Genomic DNA, 14,459 nt, shown 5'->3' with positions numbered 1-14,459 from the left:
CCCCTCTCATTAGGGGCTATCTTCTGTAAGCCCACAAACCTCAGATTTGAGGGGGAGCCTCCATGTGCCGTTAAAAAATGAGCGGCCACTGGGGTGAGTGTTTTTCCTTTTCTTAGGTCCGTGGTGGACAGATGTATAGTCGATACATGTTTCAGAGCCCTCTTTCTCAGTTCTTGGGACGTTTGTCCCACATATATCATGTCACAAGGACAGATAAGGGCATAAATGACGTCCCTGGACTTGCAATTAATGTAAGCCTTCAGTGAATGCCTACTATGCCTGGTTGGATGCTCAAATACATCACGAGTCGGGGCCACGTAGGGACAGATGTTGCAATCCCCACATGGGAATGACCCCTTTAAAATGATCCCTCTATTTAACCTCACTGTGGGTCTAGAAAAGTGACTCCTGGTTAATAGATCCCTTAAGTTTGGTGCTCTCCTCGCTGTTAATAGCGGCCTGTCACTAGTAACCTCCATCGTTTGAGCGTCTGCTCGAAGTATCTGCCAGTGTCTGGATAAGATGTCTCTCACCTGCCTCCAATTGCTGTTGTAGTCCGTGATGAATCTTGTTTGTGCCTCTTGGCCGCATCCCTTCGGTGACAGGAGTGATGTCTGGTCATGTTGTCTTGCACGCTGGAAGGCTGTGGAGATCACACGTTTAGGATACCCCCTTTGTATAAAGTGGTCCATAAGGTCCCGGGCCTGTAGTGAAAAATCACGGTCAAGGGTACAATTGCGTCAAACACGTAAAAATTGTCCCGTGGGTATGCCCACCTTGGTGTGCCAGGAGTGAAAGCTAGTGAAATCCAGAAGTGCAATCATAACATAAAAATTAAGTTTGAAAATTGCAAAATTTTAAACATTTTTGCCAAATTTCCATTTTTTTTCACAAATAAACACAAGTCATATTAAATAAATTTTACCACTATTATTAAGTACAATATGTGATGGAAAAACAGTCTCGGACTCAGTGGGATCCATTGAAGCGTCCTCATAAAGTGACAGTGGTCAGAATTGTAAAATTTGGCTTGGTCATTAAGGTCAACATTGGCTCAATCACTAAGGGGTTAATATTGTAGGCATTTGATCCTAATATTATGTAAGTTTTCAGTACTATATTTGCATTTGGTGAGCAGTTCATTACTTATATGGATATTTGGGAAAGCTTTAATAAAACAGTACATAAGGAAGATTTGACATCACAGGTGACTAGAAATAGCCTGCTCAGATCTATAATAATTTGCGACTTCTGCTGCCCCACCCAACACCAAACCTGTTGTACAAATATATAATTAGAGAAGATTAGTCAATGTTGTAAATAATGTTTTATAGGGTTAATATAATGGGTTCCATGGTGTAATGGTTAACACTCTGGACTTTGAATCCAGCGATCCGAGTTCAAATCTCGGTGGGACCTTTCTTTTTGACCAAGTTGTCAAATACTATTTTAAGTAACAATTTTTTAAATTAAATAACTAACTCTAACCATAATCAGGAAGACAAAATTTATTTTGCTTCACTTTGTCCCTGCTGCAGCTCCCATTTAGTACACAAAGTATAACGACCTCCCCATTGTCCTTGATAGAGTATAATGCAGCCCCCATATATCATACTACAGCCCCCATACAGTATAATGCAGCCTCCATATAGTATAATGCAGCTTCCATATAGCCTCCATAAGTATAATGCACTCCCAATGGTTCTCCAGAGAGTATAATGCAGCCCTCATAAAGTATAATGCAGCCCCCATAAAGTATGATGCAGCCCTATAGAGTACATAGAATATAATACAGCCCCATAGTCTAATGGCCACCACATGTTCACTGATTTTGAGACCAAAATATCATCCAAATATACGATCATGAATCTATCCAGATACTTTCGGAAGATGTCATGCATAAAGGACTGAAACACAGAGGGAGCATTAGAAAGGCCGAATGGCATCACCAGGTACTCAAAATGGCCCTCGGGCGTATTAAATGCTGTTTTCCATTCATCGCCCTGTTTAATACGCACGAGATTATACGCCCCTCGAAGGTCTATCTTGGTGAACCAACTAGCCCCCTTAATCCGAGCAAATAAATCAGACAGTAGAGGCAAAGGGTACTGAAATTTGACCGTGATTTTATTAAGAAGGCGGTAATCTATACAAGGTCTCAGAGAACCATCCTTCTTGGCCACAAAAAAGAACCCTGCTCCCAATGGTGACGACGACGGGCGGATATGCCCTTTCTCCAAGGACTCCTTTATATAACTCCGCATAGCGGCGTGTTCTGGCACAGACAAATTGAAAAGTCGTCCCTTAGGGAACTTGCTACCAGGAATCAAATTAATAGCACAATCACAATCCCTATGAGGAGGTAGGGTACTAGACTTGGGCTCATCAAATACATCCCGGTAATCCGACAAAAACTCAGGGACTTCAGAAGGAGTGGAGGAAGAAATTGACAACAATGAAACATCCCCATGTACCCCTTGACAACCCCAACTGGACACCGACATTGATTTCCAATCCAATACTGGATTATGGACCTGTAGCCATGGCAAACCCAACACGACCACATCATGCAGATTATGCAACACCAAAAAGCGAATATCCTCCTGATGCACAGGAGCCATGCACATGGTCAACTGGGTCCAGTACTGAGGCTTATTCTTGGCCAAAGGCGTAGCATCAATTCCCCTCAAAGGAATGGGATGCTGCAAGGACTCCAAGAAAAAACCACAGCGCCTGGCAAACTCTAAGTCCATCAAATTCAGGGCAGCGCCTGAATCCACAAATGCCATAACAGAATAGGATGACAAAGAGCAAATCAGAGTAACGGACAAAATAAATTTAGGCTGTACAGTACCAATGGTGACAGACCTAGCGAACCGCTTAGTGCGCTTAGGACAATCAGAGATAGCATGAGTGGAGTCACCACAGTAAAAACACAGCCCATTCTGACGTCTATGTTCTTGCCGTTCAGCTCTGGTCAAAGTCCTATCACATTGCATAGGCTCAGGCCTCTGCTCAGAAGATACCGCCAAATGGTGCACAGTTTTGCGCTCACGTAAGCGCCGATCAATCTGTATGGCCAAGGACATTGATTCATTCAGACCAGCAGGCGTGGGGAACCCCACCATAACATCCTTAAGGGCTTCAGAAAGACCCTTTCTGAAAATTGCTGCCAGGGCACACTCATTCCACTGAGTAAGCACAGACCACTTTCTGAACTTCTGGCAATATACCTCCGCTTCATCCTGACCCTGACACAAAGCCAGCAAAATTTTCTCTGCCTGATCCACACCTGAGTTCTGAACCACCCAGAGTTTAAGGGGAAAAGAAAGGCAAAACACACAAAAAAAAAAAAAAAAAATGGTCTCAGAACTTCTCTCTTCCCTCTATTGAGATGCATTAACACTTTGTGGGCCAGCTGTACTGTTATGGACCTGGTGGTTAGGTGCACCAGGAATGACCTGATAGTTAAACACGGAATCGGGACGAGCTCTGGGGAAATGGGAACTCTGCTGACCGGAAACCCTACTCCTATCAACACAACTAGAAATAGCCGTGGAGCGTGCCTGACTCTGCCTAGACGCCTCTTCACAGCCTAAGAGCTAACTACCCCTAAAGAAAGGAAACAAAGCCTCACTTGCCTCAGAGAAATTTCCCCAAAGGTAAAAGCAGCCCCCCACAAGTATTGACTGTGAGTTAAGAGGAAATCACAAACACAGGATGAAATAGGCTTTAGCAAAGAGAGGCCAGTCTAACTAAACAGATTGAGGATAGAAAAGGGATCTTTGAGGTCAACACAACAAACTACAAAAACCACGCAGAGTGTGCAAAAAATACCCCCGCACCGACTCACGGTGCGGTGGTGCCACTCTGCACCCCCAGAGCTTCCAGCTAGCCAGGCAGTTTCATGATAGCAAGCTGGACTAGAACTTAGCAAGAAAAACCATAAGTAACAAATGAACAAGCTGGAACTTAGCTGTTGCTGGAGTAGACAGGTCCTCAGAAAGATCCAGGAGAGATCTGAACCAGTACTAGAACATTGACAGCTGGCATGGAGTAACGATCTGAGTGGAGTTAAATAGAGAATCCTAGCCTAGCCCTAAACGAGGGCAGCCGGGGAAGGAATCTCAGAACCAGCAGCTCCACTCACAGCCACCAGAGGGAGTCCAAGGACAGAACTCACTGAAGTACCATTCATGACCACAGGAGGGAGTTCGAGAACGGAATTCACAACAGGCGCGTCATGTGTGGCCATTATACAGTATGGCGCGTCATGTGTGGCCATTATACAGTATGGCGCGTCATGTGTGGCCATTATACAGTATGGCGCGTCGTGTGGCCATTATACAGTATGGCGGCGTCATGTGTGGCCATTATACAGTATGGCGCGTCATGTGTGGCCATTATACAGTATGGCGCGCCATGTGTGGCCATTATACAGTATGGCGCGTCATGTGTGGCCATTATACAGTATGGCGCGTCATGTGTGACCATTATACAGTATGGCGCGTCATGTGTGGCCATTATACAGTATGGAGCATCATGTGTGGCCATTATACAGTATGGCGCGCCATGTGTGGCCATTATACAGTATGGCGCGTCATGTGTGGCCATTATACAGTATGGCGCGTCATGTGTGACCATTATACAGTATGGCGCGTCATGTGTGGCCATTATACAGTATGGAGCATCATGTGTGGTCATTATACAGTATGGAGCATCATGTGTGGCCATTATACAGTATGGCGCGTCATGTGTGGCCATTATACAGTATGGAGCATCATGTGTGGCCATTATACAGTATGGAGCATCATGTGTGGCCATTATACAGTATTGAGCATCATGTGTGGTCATTATACAGTATGGAGCATCATGTGTGGCCATTATACAGTATGGCGCGTCATGTGTGGCCATTATACAGTATGGAGCGTCATGTGTGGCCATTATGCAGTATGGAGCGTCATGTGTGGCCATTTTTTTTTGTTTATAATTATTGTTTACGAAACATTGTGATCAGAAGTGCTAAATGGGTGTGGTTGGGGCGTGACTAGTTGTGAAATGGGTGTGGTCAGAAGTGTGGCCTAAAATTTGCCGCGACGCGCTGTGCGCTCCGCTGACTTTGTCCCTCTTTCCCTTCCTCGAAAGTTGGGAGGTATGCAAATATTTAATAGGTTACAGTAGAGTAGGGCCCGGCCATTTTTCTGGAATAATCTGGTTCAGGTATCACATGACCCCCCGTCACATGACCGGGGGTCCTACAGTGTCTGAACAGCCCGGGGCCCTGGCTACCCTTAATCCACCCCTGCATACGCCGGCGACGTACGCGCTGACGTCAGCTGCCTGCCTCCGATTGGCTGGCGGCTTTTAACTATTGCCATACGGGCCCGCACGGCAATAGAGTTTAACTGAACCTGCATCTTGGTTTAGTTACTGCACCAGCAGAGCTCTGCCGCTGGGGCTCCGTGAGCAGAAGAGACGGGGCCCATTGTCATTCACACACCCTGTATGTATTTGGAGTGTGGGAGGAAACCCACCAGACATGGCGCCACCTTTATTATTCATACAAGGTCATTTACATATTGTACAAGCAGCGATCGCACTTCTTATATTACATAATGCAGCTGCTAATATTTCATTTCTGGAAAGGGGAAGAAACTACAGGAAAATAGAGTGATGACAATAATCCAATAAATCCTATGTATTGTGTTGCTTTGTTACAGTGGATGTCGCAGGTATTTAGCCACCAGGTGGCAGTATTAATCAAGGACACATCTGATAGCAATGTTACCATATAATCCCATATAACATCAGATCGGTCCCTGACTAGTACTGCCACCCAGTGGCTAAACGTGTCCTAGCCTCAGCTGTTGTGCTGCCATCTCAGTGCTGCACGCCAGTAATGGAGTGTCTCGCTCACAAAGGCACGGGGGGCCCTCGTCACTGTCCCCCTCCGTACTGATCTACTTCCTAGTAGGAAAAATGCGGGACTGTGCCGTCGCGGACTGATCACACAGCACAGCGGCCCCAGGCGTTGGTGTTACTATGGCAGCGAGAACGCTCTACTCATTCACTGAGAGAAAATAGTTCCAGCGCGGAAGAACACGAGAGAGCAGCTCTGTGGCCCTGACACATATGGCGATGTATGTAATGGACGACTTCATCCCCAGCAGCAGTGCCATGGAAAGGAAGGGCTCCTTGTACCTGCGCTCCGGTCACATGCACTATGACAAGCCCACCAAGGTGTCTGGCTGGTAAGAGACAGCAGGGCTTCTGTAGGGTGGGATTCATATTGGGGGCTATGTAGGAAGTAAGGTCTCCAGCCTCTGCTTGTCAGATACAAGGACTTGTGTATTGTAGAGCTCCAGAAGGGACAATTGCAGAAATGCCAATATATTGCTCCACTGTGGGCACTATTTTGCTTTTTTCTAGATAGGTGGCGCAAGCGAGCAGTCTCCATATACAGCCATAGGCGGGCGTTCCACACAACGTATCAAAATACGGCTCGTTATTTACTTACAGGATTCACAGGAATGTTCCCTGAACAGTGATCCGTATGTCATCCGTGTGCAGTGCGAGGACGCGATTTTCTCTCATGTAAGAATCCGTGTGACATCCGTGTGGCGAGATTTTCTCACCGGCTTGCAAAATGGACATATAATGGATCCATGGGCTCAAATATTCGTGAAAACGTGTATACAGTCTATGTATATATTTATATTTCATACAGAGCTAGATAGCAGAATAGTCGATAATTCAGTCGATAATTGTAATAGTTTACAACCGCGAGCGGTGCTAATGCTACCGGCCGAGCTGTAAACCAGGGAGGAATGAATGAAAAGCTGCCTGCGCAGCCTCCCCGCCTGACCGGACGTGAACTGTGTAGTGTTGGAAAGTTTCTGAACATTTTCCCACGCTGTCAGTTCACTGCGGTAATTATTTCATTAAAAGACTTTATTCTTAATGTGTGTGTGTATTTTTAACCCTTTCGTACTATTGGATTAATAATGGATAGGTGTCAGAATTGACGCCTCTCCATTATTAACCAGGCTTAATGTCACCTTACAATAGCAAGGTGACATTAACCCTTCATTACCCCATATCCCACCGCTACAGGGGAGTGGGAAGAGAGAGGCTAAGTGCCAGAATAGGCGCATCTTCCAGATGTGCCTTTTCTGGGGTGGCTGGGGGCAGATATTTGTAGCCAAGGGGGCCAATAACCATGGACCCTCTCCTGGCTATTAATATCTGCCCTCAGTCACTGGCTTTACCACTCTGGCGGAGAAAATTGCGCGGGAACCCACGCCAGTTTTTTTCGTGACCCTTTAATTTAACACCTAGAGCTCCCAAATTTTACACACACACTACTAACATTATTAGTGAAGGATATCTAACGGATATGCAATGGTTTGCTGTAAGTAAACCATGTGTCATATCCTGTCGGTTTCTGCAACGATTTTACAGAACCCGACAATTGAATTATTGGCTATTTTGCTATCTAACTCTCTATGAAATATAAAGATTTATATATATATGTGTGGTGTGCGAGTTTCTCTCGCACCCATAGACTTGCATTGGCATATTTCGGGCGTAATACGGTGACAATCGCAGCATGCTGCGATTTCTCTCACACGTATAATACGCCCAAGAAAACAACAGAAGATAGGAGCTGCCCCATAGATTAACATTGGTCCGAGTGCTATGTGATTTTTTTTTTTATCGCATAGCACTCGTCCGTATTACGCTCTAGTGTGACTCCGGCCGTATACCGTGTATTCTCCGATTACACCAGCTCAGGGCCCCTACTGCAAGTACAAGTCACTATAACCCCTTCCCAATGAAGAAACAACTCTCAAAAGAACAAACCTACCCCTAAAAACATTAATCTTTATTAATATTCAATTTTGATACAAAAACAAATCCCTATAAAAACATCCCAGTTAGGGAACCACAGGTTTCTAGGGTTAGGGACTCCACTGATCTATCTCCAATATCAGTATCAGGAAAATAACTCAATAGAAAAAATCAGCAAAAATGTGAAAAAAATCCAAAAAAATCAAAAGACATGAAAAAAACATAAAAAATCAAAATACAGTATGCCTATATTGGCCCTCATGTGCCCTAAGGTCTAATGCCCTTCCTTACAGCGGAGGTTGGCACCCTAAATAGTCGACATGGCGCCCCCGCTCACCGACGGCTGTCCCTTCTTTCCCTAAATGGCCCCTAATGATCTACAAAACCACAGACAAATACAACATAAAATATGGATCAATACAGATCCATAAACACACCCTAATAGTGATGCACCTGATATCCTGCACCCTCTAAGATAAATCTATAGTGAGCTTAACAATAAACCACAAAATTTGCTATATACCAGATGTGTGGTTTATATAGACATAGAGCTGTACCTAGATTGTTACAGATGGCTTATGTTCAGTCAAAACCTAGTAATGTGGTGGATATGTAATGTAATCCATATAGACAAAATGCCCGTGATTTGTATGAATACTCAATATGCCTCTATCCTATCAGCACCCCTATACCATAAAGATTTATTCAAGGTGCAGGCTTAAATTATTCAAAAGCTCATACATTATTTAGAAAAAATGTTTTAGATGAAAAAAATGTCCATCATATATCACATAGGGAATAATCACCCACTATACCAAATATATATTAGTTATTTTGGGCACTTCACCTCCACATACCCCCTCTTTATGTCTCTCATGGGTCATCCATATGTTATATGCATCACTCTCATTTGTCAGATAAAGTGCTCCATATGCCAATAGTTCTATCATCAGACAATGCCAATAATATTTATCAACTTAGCTCCTTCTTCATCAGATATTCCCTCATGGCCGCCACCGTAATCTGTCGGCTCCTGTACACGCTGTCCCGACGCGTTTCTCCCCCGTTTAGTTCATCCAGGGGTTCATCAGGGGACTTTAAATCACTGCACCGCAATAGGTTATCGAGCAACACGGAGGCATCAAGGTACTGAGTTCCGTAGTCTGTGCTGTCTTTAACTCTCTCCCCTCATTTATATAACAAACCCTTTGACGCTCCACCCACCTATATCAGGCAGCGGCGTCTTCCCAGAATCGGCGCCATGGTACATGTGTTCTACATTCCAGCAGGAGGTATGGTGGCCTACAGCGTTCAACCGCCTCTGCTGATGACGTGCCTTGGACCGCAGCGGCGCGTATTCATGACACGACTGCAGTGCTGCAACGCACAGCCATATCTGAACCTACTGCGCAGCCGCAGAGTAATAACGGCCAACTGCTATGTTTAATACTTATATCTATTATAAAACTTCTAGATGACATTTGCGGCTATACCTACCCGCATAGTGGATCTATTATTTACCCAAATCAGATATCTACTCCACACCTCATAGTTATGTAAACCACCCTCTAATTTATGTACACATACATTCATGCATGCTCTGTCCATGTAACCGGGTTAACCCATAACCTATCAACACGGGGATATGAGTTACCAGTATAGTTTTAGGATAAGATTCTACCCTTTTTACCTTACATTATCTCTAAAGGATGTTCCTAACAGGGGTAACTACCACCACCTGCCTTTACCTAGATACCTCACCAGTAATATGTACATATAGGCTATATTGTTTCCTGTAATGGGAGATGTGCTCACCATTATGTCCTAAATGAAGCTCGAGAAGGTCAACTGTTCATTCAGACCATTTGGATGGATACTATCCATCCAGAATATCCATCTCGTTTCTCTCTGCAGAATTTTCTTGTCCCAATCTCCTAGGCGGACCGACGGTTCCACCACCTCTATCACCCTGAACCCAATAGACCCCAGATCCCCCCCATGTTGCAGGTTCACATGACGCGCCAAAGGTGTCTCTCTTTTGTTGCGTATATCTCCCAGATGCTCTCCAATCCGAATCTTAAACTGTCTCTTTGTTTTACCAATATAATTTAGTGGACAAGAGCATGTGCACAGATATACAACACCTACTGTTTTACAATTTGCAAATTGCTTATTGTTATACGTCCTCTTAGTCGTTACACTTGTGAACGTATTGGAAGGTGTAACATACCGACAGAAGCTACAATGCCCACATTTAAAGGTCCCTATGGCTCTATTCTCGAGCCATGTCCCTTGTTTTTTGGGGAGGGCAAAGTGACTGTTAACTAGTTGGTCCTTAATTGATTTACCACGTCTGAATGTCACTGACGGTCTTGGTGTAATCCATTTAGCAATATCAGAATCAGTTCTCAATATGTTCCAGTGTTTTCTGAGGATGTGCATAACTGTAGGGTTTTGGTCATCAAAGGTGCCTATCAGTCTAGTAAGTGACTCTGGATCCTGTTCCTTCTTAGTGGTCAGTAGAGATGTCCTCTCGGTCCTAAGTGCATTCTCATATGCTCTCTTTATCACTGGTCCTGGGTACCCTCGATCTCTAAATCTTTTTGTAAGGTCACATGCCCTATTGCGGAAATCTGCTGTTCCCGAGCAGTTTCTCCTAAGACGAAGAAACTGCCCTTTAGGGATGCCCTGCTTTTGAGGGACAGAATGGTGACTTTCCCATCTCAATAAACTGTTTGTAGCCGTAGGCTTTCTAAAGATCGAGGTTCTTAAAGAGCCATCTGATTGTATGGTGATGGCCACATCCAGAAAAGCAATCCTATCGCCACCCACCTCATACGTGAATTTTAGGCCCAAGTCATTAATATTGAGCTGCTGGACAAAAGAGGCAAATTGTTGCACATTTCCTGACCAAAGGACGAGGATGTCATCTATATATCGGCCCCAGAATTGTATCTTGGGGCCCCAGATGACATCCCCGTCCTTGAACACCACCGTATCCTCCCGTGTTGATAGGTTATGGGTTAACCCGGTTACATGGACAGAGCATGCATGAATGTATGTGTACATAAATTAGAGGGTGGTTTACATAACTATGAGGTGTGGAGTAGATATCTGATTTGGGTAAATAATAGATCCACTATGCGGGTAGGTATAGCCGCAAATGTCATCTAGAAGTTTTATAATAGATATAAGTATTAAACATAGCAGTTGGCCGTTATTACTCTGCGGCTGCGCAGTAGGTTCAGATATGGCTGTGCGTTGCAGCACTGCAGTCGTGTCATGAATACGCGCCGCTGCGGTCCAAGGCACGTCATCAGCAGAGGCGGTTGAACGCTGTAGGCCACCATACCTCCTGCTGGAATGTAGAACACATGTACCATGGCGCCGATTCTGGGAAGACGCCGCTGCCTGATATAGGTGGGTGGAGCGTCAAAGGGTTTGTTATATAAATGAGGGGAGAGAGTTAAAGACAGCACAGACTACGGAACTCAGTACCTTGATGCCTCCGTGTTGCTCGATAACCTATTGCGGTGCAGTGATTTAAAGTCCCCTGATGAACCCCTGGATGAACTAAACGGGGGAGAAACGCGTCGGGACAGCGTGTACAGGAGCCGACAGATTACGGTGGCGGCCATGAGGGAATATCTGATGAAGAAGGAGCTAAGTTGATAAATATTATTGGCATTGTCTGATGATAGAACTATTGGCATATGGAGCACTTTATCTGACAAATGAGAGTGATGCATATAACATATGGATGACCCATGAGAGACATAAAGAGGGGGTATGTGGAGGTGAAGTGCCCAAAATAACTAATATATATTTGGTATAGTGGGTGATTATTCCCTATGTGATATATGATGGACATTTTTTCATCTATAACATTTTTTCTAAATAATGTATGAGCTTTTGAATAATTTAAGCCTGCACCTTGAATAAATCTTTATGGTATAGGGGTGCTGATAGGATAGAGGCATATTGAGTATTCATACAAATCACGGGCATTTTGTCTATATGGATTACATTACATATCCACCACATTACTAGGTTTTGACTGAACATAAGCCATCTGTAACAATCTAGGTACAGCTCTATGTCTATATAAACCACACATCTGGTATATAGCAAATTTTGTGGTTTATTGTTAAGCTCACTATAGATTTATCTTAGAGGGTGCAGGATATCAGGTGCATCACTATTAGGGTGTGTTTATGGATCTGTATTGATCCATATTTTATGTTGTATTTGTCTGTGGTTTTGTAGATCATTAGGGGCCATTTAGGGAAAGAAGGGACAGCCGTCGGTGAGCGGGGGCGCCATGTCGACTATTTAGGGTGCCAACCTCCGCTGTAAGGAAGGGCATTAGACCTTAGGGCACATGAGGGCCAATATAGGCATACTGTATTTTGATTTTTTATGTTTTTTTCATGTCTTTTGATTTTTTTGGATTTTTTTCACATTTTTGCTGATTTTTTCTATTGAGTTATTTTCCTGATACTGATATTGGAGATAGATCAGTGGAGTCCCTAACCCTAGAAACCTGTGGTTCCCTAACTGGGATGTTTTTATAGGGATTTGTTTTTGTATCAAAATTGAATATTAATAAAGATTAATGTTTTTAGGGGTAGGTTTGTTCTTTTGAGAGTTGTTTCTTGGTATACTCCCCTACCTTGACTAGTTGGATAGTTGTCCCTTCCCAATGAAGACATTTTTTACTTTTTTATTTTTCGATTGCCATTGCCACGAGTTGTAATTGTTTTTTGTATCTTTGAACGCCATTTAATTTAACCAAATGCTGTGCAGAAAAAAACAGCTTTTTATATTAAATGATAAGTAACATAATATTTTAATAGCTTAAAATTGTAAGGTCGTGACTACGACTATTATGTTTATTTTTTTATAGGAAATTGAGAATTTCGATTTGTGTATTTTGTGGTCTAAATGATTACTCTTTGATTTATATTTGTTATGTGTCATAATTGATTTTGAAATAAGAATGTATTTTTTATGATACCTTTTTTTTGGTGGTTATATGCTCCATTTTTTGGTAGATACATGTTGTTTGGGAGCTCCATTGGATACTGCCCATTTTAGTCCTGGCTGATGACCTCGGGACTGTCTCTTCTAATATAATATGGTATCTGTATTTGAACTTTTGTGTTCGCTTTAAAAGGGAGTCTGTTGGCTCTGAAAACAAAGCATCGGTCCTTCTAGGGGACTTTGCTCTAATAGTAGCCATAGCTTTAGTATAAAAATAGCTTTAGTATAAAAATTAACTGGATGACTTTCAAGAAAACATTTTTTGTGTTATGTGCAGATGAGATCCTTATAGCACTGTGGGCGCGCAGTGCAGACCAGGGCATCCTTCTTCACACAGTGTTGCTGCTTTGCATGACGGCCCTAACTAGCCAGAGAACCTGTGAGTAGAAGGGTGGCCCCAACCAGAGTACTCGAGAAGATTCTGTAAACCTAGCAGAAATTAGCAGAAAACTAAAGAGATGGCTCTTCCGAGCACAAGGTTCCTTATGCCACCATACGCATTAGATTAACATCCCACAAAACTGCCGATATCAATGGTTTCAGCCAATCGTCTACTGTGTATTACGCAAAATGGTGGCACATATGGATTTCAGGACCCACTGTACCACAGGGCTGGGCCTGCCCAGGAATGGGCATAGCTAAGCGGCTACCTGGTGTTCACTGGAGCTCCTGATGGTGGAGACAGACTGGGCTGCAGGTAGCTATCAAGTACGACTCTTGGGCAGAGCCTGATATTGCAGATGCTGACCCCCAGGGGTCAGGTACACTGACACTGGTTTGGGCTAGGGCAATGTTCAGACTAGTAAGTTCTGGCACCTCTACAGAATGATTACTGACATGGATTCGGGCTCGGTTTAGACACGCCAGTTTGGAATACTGATATGGGTTTGGCACACACGGACCAGGGAACAATATTCAGGCACTGGCAGTACGTGGACCAGGGGACGAGATTTAGGCATGGTAGCTCCTGGACCAGGGGACGAGGTTTCAAGGACTGACCGCTCCAGGACCAGGTGACTTTGGATACAGGACTGGCCACCCTGGGACCAGGGGACTACGGATACAGGACTGGGAACAGGGATACAGTTTCAGGACACTGGCCACAGGGGACCAGGGGAAAATGTTCAGAACACTGGCCGCAGCAGGCACAAGGAACATAATTCACTAGTAGCACACCTTACTGATTAATGATTCTACTTGTTGCACAGCGATTCCCTAAGGCCGGTTTCACACGTCAGTGGCTCCGGTACGTGAGGTGACAGTTTCCTCACATACCGGAGCCACTGACACACGTAGACACATTAAAATCATTGCATCTGTGCAGATGTCATTGATTTTTTGCGGACCGTGTCTCCGTGTGCCAAACACGGAGACATGTCAGTGTTCGTGGGAGCGCACGTATTACACTGATCCATATTAAAGTCAATGGGTCCGTGTAAAACACGTACCGCACACGGACGTTCTCTCCGTGTGCCGTGCAGGAGACAGCGCTCCAGTAAGCGCTGTCCCCCCCACATGGTGCTGAAGCCGCCATTCATATCTTCTGTGCAGCAGCCTTTCCTGTA

General features: G+C 44.2%; 1 protein-coding gene and 1 non-coding gene across 4 annotated transcripts in view; both read left to right on the top strand.

Moving 5' to 3' along the window:
* The first annotated feature begins 1,347 nt into the window (after positions 1–1,347).
* TRNAQ-UUG (transfer RNA glutamine (anticodon UUG)) lies at positions 1,348–1,419 on the top strand. The gene has a single exon. It is a non-coding gene; the product is annotated as a tRNA-Gln (tRNA).
* Positions 1,420–5,908: 4,489 nt separating this feature from the next.
* CFAP95 (cilia and flagella associated protein 95) overlaps positions 5,909–14,459 on the top strand; it is a 101,675-nt gene continuing 93,124 nt past the window's right edge. The window contains exon 1 of one of the 3 annotated variants that reach the window (XM_077249071.1): positions 5,909–6,251. In XM_077249071.1, coding sequence (XP_077105186.1) covers positions 6,133–6,251 — 119 coding nt within the window. In that variant the 5' untranslated portion in view covers positions 5,909–6,132. The remainder of the gene's footprint in view (positions 6,252–14,459) is intronic. The other 2 variants (XM_077249070.1, XM_077249069.1) reach the window with 2 other exon arrangements.

The sequence above is a fragment of the Ranitomeya variabilis genome, chromosome 1 (assembly GCF_051348905.1).
Source record: "Ranitomeya variabilis isolate aRanVar5 chromosome 1, aRanVar5.hap1, whole genome shotgun sequence".
Classification (NCBI taxonomy): Eukaryota; Metazoa; Chordata; class Amphibia; order Anura; family Dendrobatidae; genus Ranitomeya; species Ranitomeya variabilis.
This window is presented reverse-complemented; position numbering and strand designations above follow the sequence as displayed.